Source organism: Penicillium alfredii (assembly GCF_028826965.1).
Source record: "Penicillium alfredii strain IBT 34128 chromosome Unknown utg000004l_segment0_segment0, whole genome shotgun sequence".
Taxonomy (NCBI): Eukaryota; Fungi; Ascomycota; class Eurotiomycetes; order Eurotiales; family Aspergillaceae; genus Penicillium; species Penicillium alfredii.
Genome location: NW_026622701.1, coordinates 281,419 through 308,583, shown reverse-complemented (window position 1 = coordinate 308,583; position 27,165 = coordinate 281,419). Strand labels below are relative to the sequence as shown.

At 52.7% G+C, this 27,165-nt stretch overlaps 7 protein-coding genes across 7 annotated transcripts; 2 read left to right on the top strand and 5 right to left on the bottom strand.

Moving 5' to 3' along the window:
• Positions 1-189: 189 nt before the first annotated feature.
• On the bottom strand, positions 190-1,221 carry xanC (transcription factor xanC; the record flags this gene model as incomplete). The annotated part of the gene is made up of 3 exons (XM_056652332.1): positions 190-524; positions 580-1,043; positions 1,130-1,221. 3 exons carry the CDS (start codon positions 1,219-1,221, stop codon positions 190-192), a joined length of 891 nt encoding a protein of 296 aa, XP_056513399.1.
• Positions 1,222-3,115: 1,894 nt separating this feature from the next.
• Positions 3,116-3,794, top strand: NUU61_001749 (DUF4149 domain-containing protein; the record flags this gene model as incomplete). The annotated part of the gene is made up of 3 exons (XM_056652331.1): positions 3,116-3,202; positions 3,283-3,553; positions 3,634-3,794. 3 exons carry the CDS (start codon positions 3,116-3,118, stop codon positions 3,792-3,794), a joined length of 519 nt encoding a protein of 172 aa, XP_056513398.1.
• A 754-nt stretch (positions 3,795-4,548) lies between these two features.
• NUU61_001748 (uncharacterized protein) lies at positions 4,549-5,995 on the bottom strand (the record flags this gene model as incomplete). The annotated part of the gene is made up of 2 exons (XM_056652330.1): positions 4,549-4,985; positions 5,038-5,995. The coding sequence occupies 2 exons, from the start codon at positions 5,993-5,995 to the stop codon at positions 4,549-4,551; spliced, it is 1,395 nt and encodes a 464-aa protein (XP_056513397.1).
• An 858-nt stretch (positions 5,996-6,853) lies between these two features.
• NUU61_001747 (anaphase promoting complex subunit CDC16) lies at positions 6,854-9,211 on the bottom strand (the record flags this gene model as incomplete). The annotated part of the gene is made up of 2 exons (XM_056652329.1): positions 6,854-9,060; positions 9,115-9,211. 2 exons carry the CDS (start codon positions 9,209-9,211, stop codon positions 6,854-6,856), a joined length of 2,304 nt encoding a protein of 767 aa, XP_056513396.1.
• A 437-nt stretch (positions 9,212-9,648) lies between these two features.
• On the top strand, positions 9,649-10,633 carry NUU61_001746 (Saf4/Yju2 family protein; the record flags this gene model as incomplete). Its single annotated transcript, XM_056652328.1, has 3 exons — positions 9,649-9,799; positions 9,866-10,006; positions 10,074-10,633. 3 exons carry the CDS (start codon positions 9,649-9,651, stop codon positions 10,631-10,633), a joined length of 852 nt encoding a protein of 283 aa, XP_056513395.1.
• Positions 10,634-11,044: 411 nt separating this feature from the next.
• NUU61_001745 (histone acetyltransferase TRA1) lies at positions 11,045-22,829 on the bottom strand (the record flags this gene model as incomplete). Its single annotated transcript, XM_056652327.1, has 4 exons — positions 11,045-11,728; positions 11,780-22,492; positions 22,546-22,703; positions 22,778-22,829. 4 exons carry the CDS (start codon positions 22,827-22,829, stop codon positions 11,045-11,047), a joined length of 11,607 nt encoding a protein of 3,868 aa, XP_056513394.1.
• A 1,017-nt stretch (positions 22,830-23,846) lies between these two features.
• NUU61_001744 (protein phosphatase 2A regulatory subunit RTS1) lies at positions 23,847-26,716 on the bottom strand (the record flags this gene model as incomplete). Its single annotated transcript, XM_056652326.1, has 7 exons — positions 23,847-24,582; positions 24,650-24,777; positions 24,869-25,039; positions 25,106-25,459; positions 25,524-26,123; positions 26,186-26,533; positions 26,588-26,716. Coding segments are annotated over 7 exons (2,466 nt in total), but the record flags the coding sequence as incomplete, so codon positions are not given.
• Between the last annotated feature and the right edge of the window lie 449 nt (positions 26,717-27,165).

Below are 27,165 nucleotides of genomic sequence, written 5' to 3'. Positions count from 1 at the left end.
AGTCAACCCTCTTTCGACTCTATGTAGCAGGTATGTATTTTAACACTCCGAGTTCGTCCAAAGATATTAATTATATACACCTATTTTCCATTGAATGGTTTACAGCTATATCTCACATATGCCACCAAGGGAACCTTCCTTTCCAAGGATACTTCCTATACTTCTATCATAATACACAAATTTAAGCATTCACAGCATCATAACGGAGCAATTCCCCATCGCCGACTCCTGCATCTTATGCAAGGGACACACAGGTACAAAAGACCCAGGAACCGACCATGTCCTAGAGATGGCAGGGTGGGTGGAGCCAGACAGGATATTATAGGACTGGCACTGGCATGCAACACTTTGAGAGTTTACCTGTGTTGGTGAAAAAGGGTTCTCAAAGCCATTTTCTCCATTTAACGAAGATGTTTGGGCATTATGCCCCACTGAGGATGATGAGTCTTGCGGGACTAGAACGATGATTTGAGATTGTGGGGACATGGTGTTGATAGCCTGGAGAATTTGGGGTAGTGTTGCTTCTATGCCCTATGATGTTAGAATAAACGAGCGATAATTCTTATAGGTGCTTCTTACCTGTCGCAAGGTAGTATAGAGGCTGGTTTGGGGGAAAGGAAGCAGATTCTGGGGTCATTGGTCCGCTGGTTGCCATGTCTTGGAAAGCATGTCCACCCATATGGTTTGTGGGGGACTGTGTGATAGTGGTACTGCTCGAAAACATTGGGGCAGGTAGTGGAGATGTTATGGAATCCATTGCAGGAGTCGCGTCGAACGATGATATAATCCCAGTGAATACACTGGGAGACAGGAAAGATGGGAAGTCGCTGGGCCAGGAAGGAGGCGAAAGTGCAGAGGGAGGTATATATGGGGTGGATGGCTCGGAGTCCAAGGGGGAAGTATTCTGAGAGTTGAAAGTACATTCAGAATCGTGAAGTGTGTGGCGGGTTGAGGTCGTATATGCCTGATCCCAGCCGTTGAGGGCGGCCGCTGCTCGCAGTTCGTTGGCGATGACACGCTCTTGGAGTTTGGCGATGCGGTCTCTAATCTTACGGCCTGGCAGATATTAGCTGGGATGCTCTCTTTCTACTCCTTCATAACGGTTCTCTCACGGTGGTTTCTTTGCGACAGGCGGTTTTGCAGCCGTCGCCGCTCCAAAGGATCCTGCTTCTGGGGCAGCTCATCGCCACTGGAAGCCTCTTGTTTGCGTTCAGCCTTCATGGTAATAGATTTATTTTGGTACTCGGTATTGCAGCTGGGGTTGAAAGAGCAGGAGCCGGGCTTCGGGGTGTGTATGTCTGATATAGGATCAGAATTCCCTGCCTCTCGTCGACTAGTCCGAGGCTCGGCGTTAACGGGGTCCCAGTGACCTCACTGCTCTTATACACGCCATGTCCACGAGGCCGAACCCGCGACCGATCTCACTGTGACACGCTATTGTGCAACCGATCGTTGGCGGTCAGTGGCTCGGTCTGAAAACGACTGGCGATGGGATCTCTAGCGCCCCTTCAGCCGCGTGATGCCCTGGCTCGATGCTTCCCACTTGACTTTCTTGGCTGGCTGGCTTTTCCAGCGGTGAGCCATGCTGTGTGGATGATGAGGCATGGGTTGCCTTTTCTTCTGCCCCTCAAAGAGAAAAGGTCTTGGTTCTGTTTCACGAGGCGGTGTTGCTCGAGGTTATCCCCGGTGGTACTGCCCTGGATTCATAAATACCAGCGGTCTGGGGTTTTGGCTTTGCTCAGAGGATCTGGTGAAGTCTCATTTGAGATGGTCTCTTTGTTAGAAGCACGAGTCGGTGAGCTGGGTCTTGGAGTCAATTTGACGCGTGGCAAAGACTGTACGACCTCTGTGATGGGAGCCCAATTTCTTGCGTGTTAGCTTGGCATTGAGAGGACTTCTGCTCAACAGAAAGTTGGTATCGAGGTACTTCGAGGGCGATTCCCGGCTTTTTCAATCCATCCTAGACGGCCCAGCTCCACGTGAGAGCTGAAGCTGTCGCAGGCCTGACTTGCCCCATCCGTGTCAGTCTGATGCCAAATCCAAAAGGCTTACGTTGCGTACTAAATCCGTCAAAAAAGCAGTAGACCCATGGGTGGTCAGCCAGAACCATGCGGTGCTTCCCAGAATAGGAATTGCTGTTGTCCATGGATCCCAGGGTGGTTCTAACGCCGAGGCCGAGATGCAGCTCGGGCTTTAAAAGAACCTATGACCGTTACCACACACCCCCAGGTACACATCGGGTGCAGACCAGAGACATCTCTGGCTACTCTTAGCTTTGTATGAGAGAATGAAGGTGAGAGACGGTGAGCCAAAGGTTACATGGCTTCTTGCCATGCGCTCAGCCGAGCACAGATACTGAACCCTGGAAAGAATCCATGAAATCAGCGGCGCCGGGGTTGAGAAACATTTGTATCCAGTCCAACCTATGCCAGATCCCAGTATTCACCATCCTTTATAAGCTCCACGTCACTGAGAACTTTGAAGCCATGGCCATGTGGCTCTTCATCGGGCTCCCTCCATTTGTCCGGGAATATCTGCATGTGAAATTCCAACCCCAGCAAGGGACCGCGGAGTGGCCGGTTTCACCTCCTGTGGCTATGGGACTTGGAAGCAGGTTGCTGTGTGACGGGAAAAGGCGGGTGGCACCATAGAGAGGTATGTTGAAGCTCCAACTTGGGAGACAGGCTCGGCTTGCGACGGATACTGAAGGAATTAATGAGTCACAGATCTATTCCATTTTGATTTGTTCATGCCGATTTTAATGGTCATCAATTGGTTTATTGTTCGTTCTGATGCAGACCCGAACTATATAATCGGAGGCGAGCCTTGCCCTGATTAAACCCGCTTCCGCTTACGCAGAGAACCAGCACCGAGCGGGTGGTCTTATTGGTTTATGCGCACGATTATGATCGTCATTGCCGGTATTATTGCTGCGAGAGTCACCGCAAAAATCATAGAATAACCCTGTCAACGTTCAAGACACCCGTCAGCCTAAGCCGTGCAACCAGGCAGCCGTATTTAGCCCGCCTCAAAAGCTGCCAGTACAACGTCTGTGTACTTGCTTCCTCTCTTCCAGGTAACGGGCCATTCATAATCAACCACCGAGAAAAGAAAAATGGAAAGTTTTTCCCATACCGTGGGAAATCTCCTGCCCTATCATCTCCTCTCTTTCGGCACTCTACTCGGGACAGAGCTTTACCAGGTACGACAGACCTCTTTTCCCCGTGTTTCATTAATATAGAGGAGCTTTGGCTGAAATTTGCTTTCGCTTGATTTGTCTAGAGCTTTGTCAACACCAAGATCTGCTTCCAGGCACTTCCTATGCGCGAGTTCATCGCGCTGCAGAAACGCCTGTTCCCCGCATACTTCGGGTGTCAGGTAGGCCTGACTGCCCTAACGGCTGCAACGCACCCACCATACAGCATTGTATCTCTGGTTAAGGACCCATGGAGTGCAGCGCCGCTGGCAGTGATTCTAATAACGGGATCTCTGAATTGGTGGGTGTTTGGGCCGCGCACGACGACGGCGTCGCTTGTGAGGAGGGCACTGAAAGGTATATTTTTACTCTTCTCTTCTTATTTAATGTCTTTTCATCTACCATAAAAAAAAAAAAAAAGACTAACTCCCCCACAGAAAGTATCAATGCCAGAACAAAAGATGATGGGAAGATCCACCAGGCCAACCGCACCTTCTCCCGGAACCATGCTATGTCCATCCATCTCAATGCCATTGCTTTGGTCGCATCCATCTGGTATGCATTTTCGCTATCCTCTGGTCTTACGGTGGGCTCGTAGAGACGGCACTTGCGTTTCCGGGCGGAATATAAACCCTAGAAGTGTTGGTAGATGAGGGTGGCGCTATCATATTTCCTCGATATAGAAAAGTCGGGTTGATGATTTGCCTCTTCGCCCTCAATCTCTTAGAGTATCAGCTGGGTTGGAATAGGGAAGAAATGTGCCGTGGGTGGGGATTAGCTGTAATTCCAGGCTACTTGAATAAAAATCTTCTCTCTAGCTTACGAACTCGATTGTATACAGCAACAGCACCCATTAGAAAGGGTGAAAGGACCTATATATCTGACTAAATATAGCTGCTGAGGCATCAATGGATGACAGACAAATAGGTGAGCTCAGTCCGAGTGTCGCTGACTCTGGGTACATCAATGAAGACTGAATCGTCCATCAAGCAAAACTACTATCTGTGTCCAAGAACCCTGGATGAAAAGCTATACCGACCAAGAAGAAACCATGAAGCTCAAAAAGGTTACAAACAGCAGATTCATGCACAACTGGGCAACTGCATAGATCAGTCCAGATAAAAGTCAGACCGGACTCGAGATGCGAATACAACAAAACCAAGTATAGAGCCAGATAGGCCAATCTGTTCCATATGTTCTCAAGGATCTAGGTCCATGGCATCAGAAATACCAAAAGGTTTGGTTGGAGATAGCCCCCTCACCCTTCCAAAACGCCTTCAAATACCCCGGGCCGCCGTGCAAGTATAAACACATTATGCTGACTGGATCTATTACTCCAGTCTCTTTCCGATTCATGCGGTCCCCTGTGGGGCAGTGGTGGCATCGAATTCAAACATCTTCGGGCTCTCCAGCAGCACGAAGGATTCATAGCGCAGTCCGCGTTCTGTTTGCTTGCTTTCCGACCATGAATCAACGGTGCTGTTCCAAACCCCCGAATACCCGTCAAATAGTGACCGCCAGTAGCATGCCTCAGCTGCAGGGGTCAAATAGCGCTCGCGGAACGTTTTAACGCTGTTGTTGGCGATACGCCTAGCCGCCTCGGTGTCGCTGATCAGCGGCTCGATTTTCTCGCCAAGATCACTAAAGTCTCGCTCCACCTCCAGGTAGTTCTGGTTGGGACCGCTCGCCACCAACAGGTAGTGGTGATGCTGAATAAACTGGAGCTTGTGCGCGACAATCACCGAATTACAAGCCTGTCGGTACTTAAGGGAAGCGGAGTAAGACCGTCCTAGGAAGAGTCAGCAATATTCCAGATTTACCCGGCCGGGGAGAAAGCAAACCTTCGACATGCGCAATGAACATGTAATGACAATGGTCTTCCATCTTCAGCACGTTTGCCCCGGTCGACCAATCTACCTGTTTGACATCGGCCCACGGCTTATCGCGGGCCGCCTCAATCAACGCGCGGCGCAGCTTGGGTGCGAAGCTGGGCTTGCCTCGCCAGACAAGTTGGGGTTTCTTCTCTGACCAGGGAATATCCAGGCGCTTGACGCGGTCCACCACCTGATCATAGGGACCAAGTTGGTTATTGGGGTTGTCCCAAGCCCAGAAGCTGAAGTCCGGAATGAGCCAAACGCCTTCCTCGCTGGGAATGCGTGAAAATACCCAGACGGGGTTGTGCGGGTTCGTGACGTCGTCCACCTTATCCTCCACCGAGAAAACAAATTCAATATCGCGTCGCGACGCCCGACCCGGGTCAGCGGCCAGCGCGCGGTGTATTGATCCCAACACTCCCAAGATTTTCCGTCGATGATCTTCGCCCTTAGAGCGGGCAGTCACCACATGAAGGTCTCCATGGGTAATGAAGGCACGGGCCATGCCCTGTTCGATTTTGATTGCGTCGAGGTCCTCGGTCGCTATTCCGCCGTGCGACCGCCAGTGCTTCGCACCCCGCTGCACGTCTTCAAACAGGCCAGGGAAGGAGGCCTGGCACTTCGCATGGCTGAGAGCCTCGTCGCGCGCATCACGAGGGTACTCGAACTTCCAGGCGGGGTCGGTGGACTGGTCGGGTGCAGCATCTTTGGCGCACGTGAGGCAGGAGGAACATTGGAAGGTCGTAGAGGTCTGGCAGGCACAGTGGCCGGCGGGAATTAAATGCGTAAGGACAGGGTGAATATAGTCGCGATCCGAGTTCATGCCATACCAGATGGCGAACACGGCACCGCCGCAGAGCGCGGTGATGAGACCCACCAGCGAGATGCCTCGACGCAGGCGCAGTAAGGATAACGGCCCAGCCATCACGGTGCAGGCGTTGTTGATTTATCCACAAAGCATGATCCGTGGGGGGGGGGGGGAGGGGATAAGGTGAGGTGGAACGAGGTCGGAAGAAACACAGACACCGTGAGAGGGCTGGCCCCTAAGGGGGAACGATAGTCGGGTTCCGCCCCATTTGGGGAAGAGTGGTGGGTCGAGTTAGCGTCATCTTAGGTGTATCCTTGGGAAGGGGGAGAATCAAATGCATGGAGCAGCCGTATGCACTGCGGGTGTAACCATGCAATATCACAATCAACGGTGCAGGAGAAAGAGCCTTCGGTATGGATGTTGATGAAAACAAACGAAGGAACAGAGAGACCTGAAAGAAGAACTTGGAAAATGGGAACCTGCCAGATCCTGAAGATCAAGACAGCATTTAAGATCTGATTCACGGTGTTAAAATCTGGCCAGGACAGCACATCCTCAGGCAAGATGGCCGAGTTGGTCCAAGGCGTCAGGTTAAGGTCTACCTTAATACCAAATCTTCCAGATTTCCTGATCTCCGCAAGGGGACCTGGGTTCGAATCCCAGTCTTGTCAGATTTCTTTTTTGGTTTCTTTTTCTAAGGCTTCATCACTATCTGTCTGTTCTTGTTAATGACTATTCTTTATTGGATCATTATTTTCCTTCTACCACTAGGTAAACTCTGCCTACTTCTGATCGAGAAATAGACTGGCTGCGTCAAGAGTATGTTCCATCGTCTATGAGCGACACAATGGTAAGTTTACGCTAACAATGCCATTCCAGAATGCACCTCTCCTCCCGAATCTCCCGAAAACGCCCGCTGCCATGCATCCAAAAGAAAATAAAGCGAATTGGGCAATAAGCCCCCTTCTCCGATCATCACTGGCGAGACTGATTCCGACCAGACCTCATACCGCGACTGCGACCCGTTGCCGGGCTCTCGCTGGCATTCATCTCCGGAGTAGTCGGTAATGCCGGGCGACGAGAACGACCAGGGCGGACCCTTCCCAGGGCACGTCGGAGCAGTCCATCGGCCTCTTCATCGAGCTCCATCTCCACGCGTTCTCCGAGAGTCTCCGTCTCCGCCGTATCGGGGGTTGCAACGTGAGCGACCTCGTCCGTCCATTCCTCCTGATATGGTTCATGGCGGACGGCTCTTCGTCGCGAAGTGTCATCTGCCAGTCGATCTTTGCCTTTGAGATCGTGGGAGCGGGTGGAGCTGCGGCTGTTGGATGAGCGGATGCCCCCGTCAAATCCCTGGTGATCTCGCTCACGGCCCTCTAGAGCCCAGATCTCTAGAGCCCGGGACAACAGCGTGCCTGCCGCTCCGGCGCCTCCTGCTGCGTCACCGCCACCACTAGCTCCGAGCACACGGACCGCTTCGTGTAGGGCGGTCACGGCATCAGTGGTGCGACCCAACTCCAGTAATACAAGTCCACGAGAGGTGTGGAGAGACCCAACAAGCCCCCGGTCATCATAGCCGCCGACACCGGAGGCCGTGGGGACCGTCGCAGAGCCACCAGCACCGCCGCCGAGGAATGGCGAGAATCCGAGACTGTTGCCTCCGGCCCCCACACGAAGACACTCGTCGAATTCGCGGAGGGATTCAGGCAAACGACCCATCCGCCGGAGCGCATGGCCTAGATTGGCACGTGTCGCAATCCAGGCGCTTGGTTCGCAACGCAGCGAAGCGGCCAATGTAAGGGCCTGTCTGAATAATTCGACGGCCGCGGTCAGGTGGTTTTGGTGGTAGAAAACAACTCCAAGTTCATTGAGAACCAATGGGTCACCACCCTGAGGTGGCATCCCCGACGAGGAGTTAGCCGGAAGTGAAGGAACAGAGCCAGGCGCAGACCCTGTTGACATCGTATACGCCGCGTTCAGATACTCGTGAGCCAAGGACATATTGTTCAGGGCAAGATGCTGCATCCCCAGGAAAAGTTGTGGGAGGTGACTACCCTGAAACAGCCGAGCAGCGGTACTGTAAGCAGCAATAGCCTGGTCATGCTCGCCCTCGGCGGCAAAGGTGTGAGCAAAACCAATCCATGCCGGCGCTGAATGGGGGTCGAGCAAGGAGGCCTTGGAGAAGAAGCGGCGAGCCTCGGCAATCTTCGATACCGACAGATAGTAGACACCAATCGCCAAGTACGTGTATGGTTCTTCTGGGGCATGGTCGGCGAGCATGTGAGCCAGCAGAAACAGTGAATTGGTGGCTCCAGTTTCATATAGACACGCGAGATGCAGGGGATAGACACCCGGAGCATGGCCGAGGTGATTGTGGGCGGGTATGCTGGGACTGGTGGTGGTGAGATCGGTTGACGGCGAGGTCGATAAGATGGAAGAGGTCAACTCCAATGCTTCTGCGAAACGACATTGAGTGTACAAGGCTTCAGCGCGCGACAGGAGAATGTCCGGGTTCTGTGCAAGATTGTAATGGGTCGAAAGAGTTTCTGTTGCATCGGACAAAATACTGGGGGAGGAGTATTTCGATAAGCGGGTAGTGTAGAGCATTTTAGTCAAGTGGGCGGCTTCTTGGGCTATCGACGGGTCAGGCGAGGAAACCGAGTCAAAGTCCAGCGATTCCAAGAACTCGAGCTCCTCTGTGGGTGACATGAGAGAGTTCTTCATAAGCTGGTCAAACGCTTCAAAGCACTGTACATCAATGCGCACAGCGTCCTTGTAGCAGTCGCGAGCGCGATCAAACGCATTCTGTTTGGCAAAGCAGAGACCCCGCAGATAGCACATGGCTGCCTCAAATCGGACGTTATTCGCCTCTTCCTTCTCTTCGGCTCGGTCGCGTGACGTCGGTGTTTTTCCATTGCGGAGGGTCACATGGGTCTGGCCGTTGAGGTGCTGGATCTTACGGCGGCTGTTGTTGCTGCGGATCAGGTCGGTGGGATTGTGTTCGCCGAGGATGGTTAGGGCTTGGTCAAACTGGTTTTGTTTTATGTAGCAGTGGGCAGCGAGGTAGCGACAGGCGGTGCTTCGCGAAACGAGATCTTTGCGGGAGAGTAGAGCTAGGGCGCGCGTGAAGTTGTTGTTGGAGAAATGTACCTGTGCCAGCCAAAAGGCATCCGAGTCACTGTCTGTGGCAAGGGATTAGTGCTGTTTCCAGGCTCAGGGATACGGCCAAACCATACTACTAAGTGCCAGGACTTTGTCGCCAATATAGATGGCCGAATCATGCTGGCCGCGATTCAAGGCGTCCTGCCGCCAGGAGCGCAGGTACTTTTCCATTGCGGACCTCTCCATTGCGGATCAGACGCGTGAAAGAACAGGGGTTCAGCAGAGATATCAGGCATGGGGAGACATGCGATGGCCCTCGGGGATTTAGGAAGCTTGGAATCTCGCGCGGGTTTATTTGGGACAACAGTGGGTCCGTGCACGGTGCAGCGGTGGCCGCGGAGGCACCAATTCGATGTTCATTGCTATTCAGTGATGTCCATAGTGTGAAATTTTGAGTCATCCATCTAAATAAGCGATGTTTAAAATAGGGTTATCAGTATCCTTTTTTACTAGAGAGAAATACATGCATAGGTAGTATATTAGAGCAATATCGCCCACTTGCATACTAGGCACGTGACCCGCGATAACCACTCTGACGCCACTCTCTGATCTTCTTCCTCTCTATCTCTTCTTGACTGACCTCCTTGTCTCCTTGAAACTCACCCACCATGTCTGAGCGAAAGGTTCTTACCAAGTACTACCCACCCGACTTCGACCCGTCGGCGATTGGGCGTACTCCCAAACACCTCCGCAAGACCGGCCCGAAGGTCATCACCGTGCGCCTGATGGCGCCTTTCTCGATGAAATGCACCAACTGTGGTAAGTCCTCCCAGGCCCATTCAAGTAGATCAATCCAAATCTCATGTATCATGTCACCTCACACAGGAGAATATATCTACCGCGGTCGCAAATTCAATGCTCGCAAGGAGTCCCTCGAAGAAAGATATCTCTCGATCCCAATCTACCGATTCTACATCCGATGCACCCGATGCAGCGGCGAGATTACATTCCGTACAGACCCAAAGAGTAAGTATTTTTTTTCCTCCGTGGCAAGCTCTCTCCTAGTCAAGAAATACTAAAAAGCGGCACATAGATATGGATTACGAATGTGAGCGCGGCGCAAAACGTAACTTCGAACCCTGGCGCGACCCCAAATCCGAAAAATACAATGAAACCCAAGACGAAACCCTCGATCGACTCGAACGTGAAGAGAACGAGGAGCAGGAGCAGCTCGAGCGCGATAAGATGGCCGAGCTGGAGGAGAAGATGCAAGACTCCAAGCGCGAGATGGCGATCGCGGATGCCCTGGACGAGATCCGCACACGGAATGCCCGCATTGAGCGCAATGAGGCATTAGGCGATGAGGCAGCTTTGAACCAGGCCCGGGACGATGTAGATGAGGCGCAGCTGCGGGCTGAGCGAGAAGACGAAGAGGCCGCGCGCAAGGCGTTCATGACGACGTCGGGTGAGCGCGTGAAGAGAATCGTGGAAGACGAGGAGCCGGCTGCGTCTGCTCCGGCTCCTGTCCCAGAGTCCAAGAGTGCAGCGCAGTTGCAAATGCCCCCGCCGTCGGCCTCCTTCGCTAGAGTGAAGCGGCCCAAGAAGCCCGCGGTCTCTAGCTTGGGGATCAAGAAGAAGCCATCTCTGATATGAGCTCTGACATTCTATGATGACTTCTGCTTTTTGATACCATGGCCATTGGCGTTTTGGATAATAGGTATGGATATAAACCAGGCGTTACAAGGAAGACTACTCGGAAGACACATTGAAGCATAATCAATGCATTACAAAACGTACTCGTTCACAGGTAGAAGAAACACATAATAGAAAAAAGATGCCAAGTGGAGAAAAAATAGTATCACAATCATCGCATCCCACGCGAAGAGGAATGAATCCGTGATCCTCGCCGAAGCGCCACGCTAGTCACAAATGCATAAAAGCAGCAGCCCAATCCCAAAGCACCCGCTAGAAACCGCACGAAGCAGCGCAGAAAAGGCCCGTTCCCAAGACCAAAAGGCTAATATCAACAAGCATAAACACTCGAGCTCACCAGTAAAAGACCCCTCAGAGATACGGCATCCACAACGCATCACACGAGGCCAGGTGTTGGGGGTTGACTGCACGCGAGACCAAATCAATGGTGGTTTGGTTGGCGGGCAGGTTGCCCTCCGGCGGGCTGGCGAGGCTGACGGCACGATTGACAATTATCTCGCTGTTGTTGTAGACCAGGTCGCGCAACTGCGGGACCGGCAAGACCCCACGATGCTGCGCAGTCGCCCAGAACATCATCTCGTCACGAACAAAGACGCTGAGCTGCTGCTCCAGCTCGTGGCGTGGCTCCGTCAGGCAGCGGGCGATTGCCATCATGGCACAGGCGAACACACCCTCGGTGGCTATGGGCCCCAGCAGAGTCTGGATATTGGGAGTAAACCGGAAGGGAACCTGTTCGGGGTTGTAGAAGAATGCCTTGGCCGGGTTGATTGTCGGGATCAGCTCCGCGCCCCAGATGTCGCCAGTTGAGCGAGAGACCAGGATCTTGTTCGGGTAGCGGTTGCCAATGTGCATAACGTAAGTCATGAAGGCCACAGCCGCGTACTGGTAGGCAAACTGGCGACGGAAAAGCCAGAAGTCCGCGAAGTTGGGGTACGTCTGCTGGAAGTATTCCAAAACCACAGTACTGGGGATCCATTTGTCTTGAATAGCCGTTAGGATCTCGGTGCGAAGAACTTGCTGCTGGTCGGGCGTGCGCTGCGAGAGATTAGCTATCGTTCGAATATGGAGGTAACATCCAAAACCTACATTCTGCTTCGTTTCGGCAAGCGAACGCATGCGGTCCATCGTGAAAAGCACCGGCTCATCCTTGTTGACACCCACCCGTCGGCAGTAGTCCTCGTAAATGCCTTGCATCGAGATATACGACGAATCGTCCCGCACCAAGCGGATGTGCGGCGCCAATGGCACCATCAAAGGCAGATGGAAGTACAAGTTCCGGCGTCGGCTCTCCTTGCGTTTCGCCAACAGTCCATTGAAGATCCGGAACAGCTGAAGGATGCGCTCCTCGCGCCGGCAGTGTCGTGCAGCGGGATGTTGAACAGCGAAAGCATGAATACTACCATCGTGTCCACGAATCTTAAGGCGGCGGTGGCAGACACCAATGCCCCGTACCAGGTCCACATCAGGAAGGAAACGGTCGATGCGGACAAAGTCCTGGTTCTTGTCCTTGTGCAGAAGGTATTGCCCAGGCACCTCAACCTCATCGAACTTGAGGAAACGGAATTCACTGAGGTGCGGCGAGTAGCTCTCGAGGAATCCAGACTGTGGTCGCCGGTCGAGCTTCTCCTCAAACCGGTCTCGCCACCGGCGCAACTTCTGGATGTATTCGTACATCGTCGGCTTCTTGGTGACAAAGTCTGCCTCGAAGGACTTGCGGATATGCGCTGGAAGGATAGTCTCTGCGAAGCGGGTGATATTGGCTTCAGTTGCAGCAGGCAGCTTAAAATCCTGCGCGTACGACCCAGGCATGCGTCCAACGTAGGCCAGTCCGTCGTTCAACAGAGCGACAATAAGACGGTAGGCATCCTCGTCGGGCGGGCACTTGAAATTCTTGTGGATCTGGTCGACCATCGTTTCCATAGACAAAGCGAGCAACGGGAAAGCTGTCTTGAGTCCAGACATGATTTCGTCTGAGTATTCCCATGGTTTCTTGAGAGGCTCCTTCTCGGGCTCGGTGGATGCGGCCTGGTTTGGCTGCTGGGCCCCGTTCTGACCGGGCACTTTCAAGTGCCCTTGCTGCTGTTGTCCTTGGGCTTGGTTGGGACTTTGACCTTGTCCTTGTCGTGGAGATGCTTGCACTTGACCTTGAGGCTGGGCGGGAGACTGGCTTTGCGATTGTTGCGCCTGGCCGGGTGTCTGCGTAGCCGGTGAAGTGGCAGGCTGGCCGGCCGGGGAAGCGCTGGGAGCTGGAACACCAGCCTGCCCCTTCTGGGCAGGAGACCCATCGCCAGTCGCAGGAGTCTTCATATTGGGCGAAGAGCCCTGCTGTTGTTGTCTGGCACGGTTCAACTTCTCCTGCTTTTGGTCATGCTGTTTCTTAATGCTCAACATGTCCTCTCGGTTGGTGCGGAGCAAGAAGAAGAGCGCCTGTGGGTACAATTTGGCGATCTTCACGAGCACAGCCTTGCACAGGCGAGCCTCGCGATGTGACAGGCTGGTCAGGAGCTGCGGGATGAAAGTTATCCAGTACCAAACGGGCGTATCTCCCTTGAAGCTCTCGAAGGCACTTGCGATGCGCCCTTCATCATTGTCCAGGCTAAGAAGCCAGAGGATACGGCTGAGCAGCTTCCGGGATTTAGCACTCTTGTAGAGGCCGGCAGCTTCCAAATAGCAGCTGACGGCATTGCTAGCCAACTCATAGTCGGTCGAATCCGCCTTGAACCGCTGGTCGCTGTACTGTCCCCACTCGGACCACGCCTTGGCGAGCCGGAGGTCGTAGTAGAGAGCGACGCCAAACGCCTCATTGGCCTCATTGACATAGTCAAGCTTGGCAAGGAACATGCCCTTCAGGGTATAGAACTCAGCTTTCTGCTGGGGTCCGAAATAGTTGAGGTTGGTGTTGTTGATCACATCCAACCCGCTGTTGAGCTCCTTCGGGTTCTGATAGTGGCATTTGGCCTGCTCCCGCAGTTTCAAGAACGCCTCTTGGATTTCGATGTTGGGCAGAGTGTAGATCCGGCTGAGCTGGTTGATGCAAACCTCCGGCATTTGGTGCTTTCGGGCCACATGGGCAAAGCGATTGATGATCCATGCCGTCTCATGATATCCGCGGTAGGCATATGAATTGCTAGCCACATTGTTCGTCTGGGGAGGGAGGAGATTGAGGTAGGTAGCGTTGATGAGCTGGAAGATGTGCTGCCGCCAAGTAACTAGATCTTGCCAGGTATTGATGTCATCCCAGAGATTGGGCAGCCGGTCCCGCCAGGTTCCAAGGAGAAGCTTCAGCTCCGCAGACTTGGTGTCCAGGTTCCTTTCATTTGTTTGAGACAGGCTGCCGCAAATGTGGCTCGCGTCATGCAACTCAACCAGAAGCTGAAAATGCTGCAGGATCGGAATGTGGGCATTCGTGATTCGCTTGGGCAACTGCAGCCACTTGCGGATAGAAAGCTGGATGGACTCGTCGCAAACACTATTGAAGTCCTGGATGTTCTCCTTCATATGATATTGAAGGAGAGCCATGAAAGCCTGGAAAAAGGTGCGTCGCGGCGTAGGAGCGTCGGAGACGGATTTTATCAATGACTCAAGCTGCTCACGATTACCCTCGCTCTGCCAGTTCTCGATGTTCCTCCAAGCGGCCTCCAGCAAGAGGTCATTCAGGTTCTCGTGCTTGGCGAAATCACTGAGAATCTCCCACTGTTGAAGCTTTTGCGCGCAAATCAACCAGTGGTCCTCCCAGACGAAGTACTCGCCTTGCGAGAACGGCATGGCTCCCGAACGAGCCTTGATCTGCGCATTCTCGTAGAGCTGCTGAGACTTGTCCCACATACCCTGTTGCTCATATGAGAGCGCTGCATTGGTTTCAACAAACTTGCAGCGGCGTCGCCAGGTACCGTAGAAGAAATCGTCTTCCTGTAGTCCCGCGTACACCTCAACCAAGGCATCAAGATTGCTTTCACGGACGGTAGGCGTGTCAATGATGGGGTTTATGGCGGTCTCTTCCAAGTACGTGGCAGCAGTGTACCAAGCATCGTAGGTGCGACTGAGGTATTTCATGACATGGGGAGGAATCTTGAACCGCGGGCTGGCGCGCACAGTGCCCTCGAGAAGGGCCTGCACTACGTTGGGCCGCTTGTCCACTTGTCTCTGATGGTATTCCCGCGTAATCAAGGTCACCATGCCCTTCTCCAAATCAATGCGATCCTCCTTTGTCAATGTCGACCAGTAAATGGGGAAGAGGGTGGTCCACAGCTTATAGGCGACGTTGGAATCGGTATGTTGGAGTTGACACAAGGGTTCAATCAAGTCGCGAACCCTGACATCCCCAATGTCTGACATGAACCGCTTGCATTCTGCAACCAAGGTCTCCAGCTGATTGTCAACCATGACATCCGACTTTCTCGAATCCTTCTCGCCTGCAGCAAAGAGAAACGACAAAGGATACAAGGTGAAATCGTCCGGATGAAGGCGAGCAGTGGTGTTCATGTCGACACATCCAAGCACAAGATGAGACGCCTGGGCAAGCCAGAACGAATCAGCAAGTGTGTCCCAATTCTGGCAGGTGAGCACATAGCTGAGCCGCGAACTAGCCAGACGTGTCAAACTGCGGTCGAAGATTTGCATGAAGCGATTACGCATCTCGACATCTTGAGCTCTTGCACCAATCAAGAATGCGTGTTCTAGCCGGACAGTCAACTCGGTGCGAGTGATCTTGGAGTCCTCGTAGATTCGAATCACAAGGTCAAGGAATTTCTTCAGCATTGTCGGGTCCGGCCGTGATTCAAAGAGCAACATCTTGTGGAGGACTGCGGTCTTCTCCTTCAACGTGGGCCATGACTCGGTGGAATGGAAAATCCAGGACTCAGCCATGCCCAACACTTTGCTGCACAGCTTGATATTGTGTGACCGTTCAACAATAGACGCCAAAACACTGAGGAACGGACGACGTTGATCCCCGAGATGAGACATGCGCACGGAGATCAGCTCAATCGTCTTGAAAATAAGGTCAACGCCCAGTTCGAACTCCTGCTGGTCCGGAACAGCTTCGGTAGGCTTTGCACCCTGTTGGTATTGCGCGCCACTCTGGTTGGCCGAGGCCGCGACGTGTTCCTTGGCAAGTTTCTGGGAGAACGCCTTCATCACTGTGGGAATGTGTGCATCGATCTCAGCAGGCTTGATCTTGGACAGTGTCCACAAGGTGTTCAGACTGGACACATGGTTGCTGGCGGAAAGCGTTTCTGTGGCGATTGCAGACAGATACGTAGCAAACTCGGAGGGCGAACCTTCGGTGTCCATCGCATCCTCATCATCGGGCTGGTCATCTGGGATGGCCTCAAGAACCCGACGAACTGGGGCCGGCAACTTGGCAGAGACATCCATCTCATCCTCCAAGCCATGCAAGCAATCTTGGATCTCGGGACTATCGGATTTCAAAGGCTTCTCCAATAGCTTCTGGATAGTCGAAAGACGATTTGTGATCCACTCATCCGGCTTGGTAGCCAGGAGCACCCGCAAGACCTGGAGGGCATTGATCATCGACGTGATCTGCTTCTCATCGGGCTTGTCTGCTTTGTCGCCTGTCAGGATGGGCTCCGTCACCTTCTGGTAGAGGTCTATATCAAGATCACCCCAGTATTCAGGCGAAAGGAGACTTCGGAGCAGGTGCATGGCTTTGTTGATCATCTCGCCGGTAGGCACAGGTGGCTGCTGCTTGGACAAAGGTGGTGGGCGAAGCTGGGCAGCTGGGACCAAGAAGCGTTCTGGGATTGTGGTAATGAAAGTGATGAGATATTTGATCAAGGCCGCGCGGAGATCAGGAGGCACCGTGTAATCAGACCGCTCTCTGCTGCTTGGGGGTGCAAGAGCAGGAGATGGAGAAGCTGACGTCGCTTGGGCCTCGTCCAGCTTGCGCTTCTTTGCATTTGGCGACTCAATGGCTCCATTGGACACAGGAACATTAGAATCCGTAGCCTTGGCCCGCTTTTCTTCCCAATGCCAAATCAGTCCAATAAGGTTGAGTGCAAGCTTCTTGCTGTCGTTGGTTGTGTTTGGCGGTCCGGCGATCTTGATAAGGGATGGGACAATGAGAGGCACGAAATGCTCTCTGGACTCGTAGAATAGATCTGGCTGTCGTACCAAAAACTGGAAAATGCTCATTACCTGCTGTAGGTTGGCGGTTTCCTCAGCCAAGATACGGCGGGGCCATTTGGCCCACAAGGGATACCGTGCTTCTGCTCCTTGGCTGCCGCCTGTTCTTGTGGGCAGAACAGGGGCTAAGACATCAAGAGCCTGCGTGACAAGGGCTCTGCCTTCGTTCTGATGGGCCCTGAGAAGTGCAACATAGACCTGGATGACAATCTTGAAGGGTGTCTCGTAGTGAGCGATGAAGTAACTGATCAGGACGTAGGCGCCGTATTTATTGATGATGTCTTCGAGGCGAATGTAGTTCCAAGCAAATTTGATGATGTCCTTGCGGGAGTCTTGCACGGTTTGATGGTGGTATTTGATCAACAGGGCGGACAACTGGAGCAACTCCATGCGGGAATGGTCGACGCCGGCTTGGTTGGATTCCTCACTCAGGTCGGCTAATTGAGGCTTCCACAAGCGGCTTTGGATAGACTCGGTCATACTCTTGTCCATAAGCTTGGGAGTTTGAGATGGGTTGTGCCATGTGGACTGGACATCCATTGCGAAAATAGGATTGACCAAATTTCGGAACGCATAGGTCTTGGTTCTCTGCGAGCAGGCTCGTTGGCCGTAAAGATCGAGGCAGCGCATGATGACTGAACGTCGGTAGTCAATCGACTCATTCGTGATGATATGTCGATAGATGAATTTGGGAAGCGCCAGCGTGCGCTTCAGCTCATCCGCAGACAGCCCATCAATGACCTCAAAAAGAAAGTCCAGATCGTGTGCCGCCTCGCCCAGGTAAGTGGTGAAGACATCCATAAGCTGGTCTTCAGCCTGTTCTACCCTCAATCGCTCATCGGTCGGCAACGTATCGCCGCGAAGCTTGCGCACCAAATCTCTACCAGAGGTCAAAAGTTTGGTCCGCAAATCCGCATGTGACACCAGCCAACGCTTCGTGGATTTGTAGGAGCAGAGTGAGTGTGCGACGTAGATTCCATTGATAGCGGTTGTATTTTTGCCATCGGTGGAATCCTGGCCGAAGGCAGTTGACGAGAATCCTTCGGTGTCTGCCACCACAGCATTCCGCAGTGCTTCACTCTCAGGATCAGCCAAAATTTGACCAAAAAAACGGCCATAGCGCACATCCTTGAAGCGTGCGTAAAAGAATATCAAAGCCTCCTTGGGATAGCGATTGAGATACTTGACGAGAGGCTTTCGGAAGGGGCTGTGGGAGGTTCTCCGCAACTTCATTTCGAGTTCGAGGACCTTGTTGATAAGGTGCTCCATGAAGGATGTTGCAGCGGGGGGGAGGAGGTGGAAAATATTGAAAATCGCAGCCACGATTTTCATGGGCGGGTTCTGTTCCACGAGGCTGAACGATACTTTCTGCAAGTGGCTATCATCCGCGATGACCTTCATATGATCGAGTAAACGCGCGCCAATTTCAACCTTGAAGTAGTTCGTGAGAAGCGTCAAAAGCCGAGCAAGCCCATCAAGGCCTGCGACGCTCAGGCGTTTGGGATCTTGCAGGTTCATCAGGATTGGCCGCAACCCGTTCTGCAGCAAGTCCTTGGGGAGCTTGTTGGTCTGTGTGAGGACATCCTTTAAACCGGCATTCGCAGCCTCAATCACCTCGGGGGCTCGGGAGTACAGCGTCTTAAAGAAGACGGAAATAATCCGGGCACGACTCGTGTTCTGCGGGTTGTTGGCGAACTCGGCGAAGTTCATTGCCATGGACAAAAGTCGCAAGCAAGCGACGCGCAGGTTCACGATCATGTCGGCGTTCTTGAACTCATTTGGCTTGGATGCAAGCGATTCATCATCCGCATCGGCAAGAGCAAGAGATTCCAACATGAGTCGATTGAGGGGCTCGTTGAACGTGACAATGTCATTGTGCAGGCTCAGGCAGTATGTGATGGCATCGATGAAGCCAATCTGCGTCGGGAATGGCAAGGCACGCAAGGGTTTGTTGAAAATCGACTGTAGAAGGCGATCTCTGACAGGATAAATGAGCTCATGTACCTCGCAACCCAATTCCTCCTTGAGTGTGGTGAAGCAACGACGAGAGGTTTCCCGGACATGCTTGTTCATATGACCAAGTTCATAAACGAAGAAGCCACACAAGGCGAACAGGCGGCTCTTCTCGTTCTTGAGGTCATCCTTTGGTATAAGCTTGCCGCATCGCCGTAGGATTAGTGCCATCGTGTCCTGCGATTGGATTCGTGTAGAAGCAGGCAGATCCGAAGGCGTATCCTTAATTACATACATCAAGGCTCGAGAAAACTCAACATGTCGCTCATAAAGCCAAGACTCTCCCAAACCCAGCTTTGTAGCAAGGAGGTTGATCCCCAAGCTGCCACCCGCTTTAGTAAACCACTCCTCGCTATGGCAGCTGTGGCAGAAGACACGGCCCAGGTGCTGGAAAAATGGAAGCTTGGAAGCCTTCTCTGGACTGCCAAAGATGACACTCGCCGCGTCCCTAACAACCAACATGGCTTGCTCGGCAGCTTCCCGAACATGGATATTATCAGAGGAAAGGCTCTCAACGATAGCTTCGGCAAGAATGCGAGAATCAAGATGGACAGGTCCTTCTCCATTTGCCACATCAAAAGGCTTGCGATTGTGCCGGGCCTGGGCAAGCGCACGACCAACTTCCATGATGGTAAAGTGTTTGCAAACATCCGCCATGAAAGCTTTCGCGGCGGACTCGAGGTCAGGAATGGCGGTTGCAAAGATGCAAGCTTTGAGGAGCTTCTTGACAGTGGCTTCCTGTGCCACCTTTTTCGGAATAGACGCTGACCGCTCTGACTTATCGAGAATATCGGTCATGGCGCCGGCCTTACTCTCAAAAAGATCATTTGCGTGGAGCCGGATCAAAGAGGCTAGGTCATCTGGAAGATTGTCGTAGCCAATCTGAAGCTTGAGATGGGAGCTGAGCATGCGATATGCCTGCTGCTTGTAGTAAACATCTGAATCCTTTGCCGCAGAAGATTTTGGTACTTCCATAAGCTTGCCAAAAGCAAGATCAATGCCAATGTCCGCGGGGAAAGGGCACTTCTCACTCGGCCCAATTAGCCGAATGTCAAAACTGGCGTTGTCATCGGCGAACTGCTGAAATGACAGCTCAGGCGGATGGTTGAGGAACTTCCGATTGCGTCCGCCCAACTTGCCGAGAATGCGCATTGTGGTATGTGCGTGGAAGTGGTTATAGGGATGAGGGCGCAGATGGTCCCAGAGTGCAGTCATCAGCTCATCCATGATCGGGGCCATGATAGGATCAAGGTAGTCTGCTGTCAAGTTGTCCACGCAAAGCTCAAGAGTGCGTAGCCCCTGGCCAACAAGGTCCGAGTCGGCACGCAAGGCCACCACAATCGGACGCATCAAGTAACTCAGATGGGGCAGGAGATGGCTGAGCCGTGCCGGTACAGTGAGAGTAAGCTCGACATAGAGATCCCGCTCCTGCGGCTTCTGAGCTGCCATCAACAAGTTGTTGAATGTTTCGAGGAGCATCTCCAAGAGGGGAAGAATCTCCTTGTACAACAACTCAAACCGACCACCACCGATGCTGCGGAAAAGGGATCGCAGGAGCAGGAAGTAGTTCATGGGCTCCTCAGCGGTGACCGATAACTCTATGCACTTGGTAACGATCTTGGTGACATGCGGGTGGAGTACTTGTTCATTTTGTACGGAGAATAGTGTCACAGCCATGAACGAGAGCTTGAACATCCGCAATAAAATCTTTGCCTTCGTCATGTCCGAGGTACCAACCTCGTGGATCCGCTCCATGAGGTACTGCAGCACCATACCTGAAAATGCCGGGGAAGTCGCCTCGCTGGCCAGAAAAAACTGTGGCAGGTGAAGAAGAGAGCCATGTTCAAACATGAGCTCGTGTAGGTACGGGATCTCCGAGTGGAACACCTCATGGAACGTCGCCGTATCAATGCAATGGAAGACGGTGCCGAAGCTTTCCAAAAGCTCCTTTTCTTCTCGAGACATTGGTGCCGTATACTGACTCGCAAGAAAGTCAAATGGGGAAGAATAGTTCATTTCGGGAGGAGATTGGTCCACGCCATAGTAACGGAACACGCGGGCGCCTTCGTGAAACAGCTTCTTGATCACTCGAACCTCTTCGGCATCGTATCCATAGGAAACTTCAGACCAGTTGATGGGGACGTTGCTGGGATCGATTTGAATGTCATCTGGATTGCAATTCTTCAGTTGATGGAAGATATTCTTCAACCCATTGATGAGGTTTCGGAAGAGGAAGATGTTGTCCGAAACGGGGTCTCCACCACGATCTCGAGGACTGGAGGTCTTGATTGGAGAAGCAGAGAAGATGTCGATTTCATCCCAGTCCGGCGGGTGATCCTTCTCGGCCAAGTATGACTCTGCATGTGGCTCGATGTCCTTCCGAGACGCTTTGTAGGTCATGGATACCTTCACGGCGTTGTTGAACTGGTGGTTCATGGATGCAAATTTATCGCCGATTGCATCCAGGATCATGATCAGGAAATAACGGGCCTCTTGCTTGTCCTCCAGTTTGGCAATCCGCTCCGCCATGTTCAAGAGCAATTTGGCGCTCATTGTCTGGAAGCTTGTACCAGGGAAGTCGTCGTGCAGGTTCTTGGTGTAGACCTCAACCGTTCGCCGGATCTGATCACGACTGAGGTAATCGCGCACATGATGGATGAGATCGGCAAGCATGCTATAAGCCAGTGGTCTCATGGTCTCATAGACAGTCAGCCCATCGCCAATGAGGGTCCGCTCATCCAGGAGCTCGTCAATCTTCTCTAGAAAAATCTTGCGGTAGTTGAAATTGATGATGTGACGAATGGCGACCAGCAACTCCTTCCTCGCGCCCGACTTCTCCCGGGGGCAGTCCTGGAGCAGCCGCACGACAACGGACGGGAGTGTGGGAAGAAAATCCTGAAGTTGATGAGCATACAGACGCAATAAATACGCCAAAAAGCTCATAGTCTTCACTTGGGCAGTGATAAACTCCCCGAAAGCGGCCCGGTTCTTGATTTCCTTGCACACGCCCGTGAATATCGTGCCTTGCGCAGCTGCCTCGGTGTGGGCTTTCTCCTGCGGCTTCGCTTGCAGAAGCAAAATGGTCTTGATAAGCGGCACAAAGAGCTTCACGTTGGTTTGGACCGAGGCTCGGTGTGTCTGAAAGATCGAAACAACGATAATGGGGCACTCTGCCAACACCTTGAATGACTGCATGCCTTTGAGAATGACATTACTCGCTTGCTGATCGGGTCCCAGGTCTGACACCGATGTAGCCGGCGAGCTTGGCCGGGGCGACTGAAAGTTCTGGGCGGTAGCGTTTGGTGTCGACGGCATTCCAGAAGGTGTCGACTGATTGGGAGTGTCGAAGGTGTCGCGAACCACCTGTTCCATGGTTTGAAACATCTCTTGGATCAGGTCGAGGAATGGTTGCACTCGTGTCGCCGTTGCCTTGGCTTGGTTTCGTTCCAAATCCATGATGGTCTTCATGCACAGAACAGCATTATCTTCGTTCTCGATGCGCGCCAAATCCATCAGCAGGTCGACCATGTCTGCAGCGTACGGCTCCACGTCGGGAGAAGCCATTGGTAGGCGGTGGAGAGTCTCAAGGATACAATTTCGGAGTTTCTGGGTCGAGACAGGTATCATTAGCTCCAGGGTCTTCTGTGAGTGACGGAAGCAAGGGCAGCCTCGACTTGGACCATCGGTGTTCTTACTTGGTCATATGAAAGATTTAAAAAGACCGGATCTCCCTTCAAGATGGACTTGAATACCGGCCACAGCTTGGCCAGGAAGATGGGGTAGCTTGCGCCCGAGCACAATGGCTCAATATTGTCTCGCAGCTCAGTTGCGACATTGGCTCTGACTTTCACGTCTACTTCGAGAGTGAAGAGGTTAGTATCGCACGATGGGATGTATTCCAATGGCCAGTTCAAATCTCAGACTTACCCAGCTTCTCATCCCCCAGCTTGCTGGCGTATATGTCAATGTTTCGCTCCATAGCTGCGATTAGGCCCCTCCGAAGGGCTCCTCAGTAAAGGGACAACAAATGCAATCACGGCCAGGCCCTGTGGCCGGCTGACAATTTCCGAGCCAGCGCAATCTTATGAACCTAAAATTGGTGTTTCGCATGCGGGAGGGTGGCGTGGTGGAAGCTGTGTGGATTCGGGATGCGAAAGATCGATCGGAGACGGGTAGGAAGCAAGAAAAGGATGAGTATCGTCAAGTCATTGATTTTGGGGAGGAAAGTGCCTAGTCCATATGAAACAAATACTGGACAGCAAAGGAATGGAAGAAGTCACCCCACCGGGGAAGACGCGAGAAGGTCCAGGGAAGGGAGAGATGGAGATTGAATGCGCGCAAGACTCACGCCGAGAGCACAGCGAGCAGAGAACGCGGGTTATCGCAGAGACCCCGACAGAAACACTAGTCCGCTTTAGGTAGGTCGGAGTTTGTTGATCCGTTCCGGTGACGCGCGCCTAATAAACGACTAAGCGCCTGGATCTCTACACGTGACTCTGGCAGCTGATACAAGGGTTACTCTATGAGGCTTGCTCTTGAGCTTGCCCTCCATTCTCCAAATCACCATGAACACATCGACATGACTTTTCTGATATATCATTTACATCTACTATAGCATATAGCCTTGTCATAAGTAAACACATCAAACGGAGCATCAGGGGGGGGTTCCAAGGCAATGTCATATCTCGGATACTTGTCTAAAACAAACAAGAAAGTTCTCAACAGATAGAAAGCCACCAACATCAAGGTCAGTGGATGAAAACGCCATTCGCACCCATTTTCCATACCCGAACACGGTTCTAAGACTGGGTCCAACTCAGGAATCCGCTCAATGGGCCTCGGGGGGGGGGGGGGGGGACCCAGTCGCGGAAAGGAAAATATCAAAAAGCCATGTACACAAAAGAAACGAAGGCAGAAAGGGGAGAAAAAAGGCACATGTGGTAGGGAAAGCATCAATTCGGGCGAGTGCCATCGAAATCAAGACACAGAAGAAACATCAGAGCCCGTAATCGCTATGCCATCGCTGCAGGAGAAAATCAACGAAAGTCACATGTCCATCAGCAGCTCCGTCCCCTCGCGAGGCATTATTTGGTAGAGTTGCTGCGATGCAAGATTTGTACATTGGTCGCACTGGTACCACTACCGACCGAACGTCGTCGCGGGCGGATCTCGCTGCCGCTACCGCTGCGTCGTCTCCGGGTACCGCGAATGGAGCCACGGCGTCGTGTCTGGAGCAAAACGGACGTTTCCACGTTAGAATCATTCTGACTGTATACGGGCGGACGTGGTCTCTTAGCAAAAGACAGATACGAGGGCAATGCAGCCTGAACAAAAATAGAACCGCATGGGGATGCACGTATCTGAGGAGCAAGAGCCAGAAATGCATGAAACTTACCGAATTGGGGGTGCCCTCCCGAGAAGGTCGCTCCTTGGGCGTATCAGGCTCCTCCTGCAGCTTCAAGGTGTTCAACCGCTTCTGGCTTTCATGGGTCATGGCCTCAACCTCGTCGATTGGATCCGGCACGTCGAGAGCCGGCGCCGGTGGGGGTGGAATGCCATTCCTCCGGTCCTTGGCTTGTTGTTCAATCGAGTCCCATCGGCTCAAGCGAGTCCTCTCGCGTTGATCTGCGCTGTTTTGGTGCTCCGTGTACTCATGAGAGCACTCGTCAAAGAGCTGTGGATTTATCTCCATGAACATTTTCATAGCATTATACACCATGCTGTGGATCGTTCTGTGAAGCAGGGCCCTGGGTCAGCACATTTCTCAGGGAAGAACAGTCTACCCAAATGGCAACTCACCGGTTCCAGTGACCCTTGGAATTCTCGTAGAGAGGAGCGAACATAATGGGGAGAATTGTTTCCACATTGTCACTGACGAGATTGCAAAAGTACTCGTTGTTCCAGAAGTAAAGGGCCCGTTCTGCTACCTTCAGGTCGGGACAAAAAAAGGTCAGCGAACCCGGGAAAAGAAGAGCAAATACAAAAGAAAGATCAAAAGCGATGTTCAAAGAGACGAACCTGGAAATGCGGGCTGGCGACAGACTTGGCCAGCTGGTGGAAGAGAGGCTCCTGGACCTTGGCAAACTCGGCCGGGTCCATAACTTCGAAGATGTCCTCCACCTCGTTCAAATACATGACCTCCTTGGTGCTGTTTGTCTTGGGCCAGAAGCGCAGCAAGCCAAGAACAACCTAATAGAGATGAAAGCATTAGCACGATACAACTGCTGGTGCAGATGGAAAACGGGCATGAATTACATCTTCGGTCAATGTTGAGTCCTTCTCCAGGAATTGGACAATACAATAGGCCAGCTGCGGGTGATACATGCTCAGGCTTTTCACCTTGTGCATGGGAAGCAAAACTCGGGTCAGGAAGAGTTTATGCTCTTCCTTAAGCGGCAGAGCGAATCCATTGATGATGGACCCCAGAATCTCCAACAGTTCTGCGATTCCATTGTGTCGTTCAGTTTCATACATGAACTGGAAGAAAACGTTGTTGATAGATCGTCGAATATATGAGCGCAGATTCAAGAATTTGCCGTAGATTCGATGCAAAGTTGTCTTGAGAAAGTCCCGCTCACGTGGGTCTTCCGAATCGAAGAGATCCAACAACTATAGCGGGTGTTAGCCATCATGAACGGTGGCATACACTCATAGCCGGGTGGGTGGGAAATACCTGAAGCACAAATCCATGGTCAATGTATGCCTTGGCGATGTTCGTGTTGAAGTCCTGGCTCTCGATGAATCTCAGGAAGAATTCATAAACGACCTGGATATGAGGCCAGGCGACTTCTAACACGGGCTCGTCCTCCTCTGGGTCGAACGCTTCACCCTGCGGCGTCATGGGTGGAGGGATGGGTCGAAACAGGTTCTTGGCGAACATTTCGACCACGCGGGGGTACATGGGCTCCGTAATAACCGACCGGTTGTTCGCGACATAATCTAGAAGCTCGTGGAGTGCCAGCCTCTTGATCTCTTTGGACTTCATATCTGCCGACGGGTCATTGAAGTCAAAGATGATATTGCATTGGTCAATCTTCTGCATGAACAGATCTTGGCGTCGGTTAGGAGGAACTTCGTGGAAACCAGGCAGCTTCTCTAACTCTCTCTGGCGCTGGTCGGAGATATCGAATCGCGACGAGTGCTGGCGTTTAGGGGTCCGGATTCCTTCCGATATGTCCTTCGGGGTGGTCTGGAGACGATCAAAAACGTGAGATTTCCGCGGAGGCGCTAGGTCCCCCGGCATGGTCTCGGCGGCGCCAGGAGGAGGGGCATGCTGTAGACCCGACGGCCGTTAGTACTCTGCGAATCGCATCAACGATACCAGGATGGGCTTACAGGAGCACTGGGACTGATGATCACACTGGGGGCCACTGACTGGCCCTGTCGTGTCGGCGTGGCCGGGCCATTATTCGCGGGCTGGCCTGCTCCTTGGGGTATATAATGCTGGACGGGGGTGCCGGGGTGGGGTGCGCCCCCGGAAGGGGTGCCAGCTGGCGAACCATTGTCGGGGGCATTGCCTCGAGCATCGTTCAAGGAAGTTGTGGAAGACGTCGGGGTGCCTTGGTTCGGGGATGCCGACTGCTGTGTTTGCTGCGCCCCGGGGGACGCTTGGTTCTGAGAGGAATTGGAATCCTTCTTCTTCGAAGACTTGTTGGCATCCTTTGCCCGCGACAACTGCTCGTGCTAGCATGATAAGGAAACATCAGCTCGGGTCCGAGTTGAGCAAGGGGTGGTTACCTCTTGCATGGTGGGGAAGGGGGTGGGCGGAAATGGTCGTGTGGTGAGAAGCACATCCGGCGGACAACTCACCACTCTCTGTCTGAAACCCTTCATGTTCACAACTGTGTAGATAACCTCATATACTCGGCTGTATTTGGTGGTTCCAGTGCAGGAAGATACCGCACTCTATCCAGGGTGAATCGAAAGGCCTCAGGGTAGCCACGAGGGGAGGGAAATTGTTTGAATCGGCCTAGGGGAATCTCAAATGAGCATTTCCGAACCAAATACGTAACCCGACAGATCTCCAAAAACACCAGTTCCATGCCATTGAAGTCAAGTCCATCGAAGCGCTGTGGTGTTGAAAGGCGACGTCGAGTCTCAATGGCAGTGCTCCGATGGGGGTGTTGTTGTAGTACGCGCACGGGGCAAGACGGTTCGATGTTGGAGGAAAAGGGCTGTGGGAGGCGATAGGACGTGGAGAGTAAACAAGACATACCTCAGTAGCTCCGGTTGAGACAATTGATGTGCAGTGCGCAGAAGAGAACTGTCCGAGTGATCGGTATGGGACGAGCTTGCGTCGGCTCAGAAGGATCTCG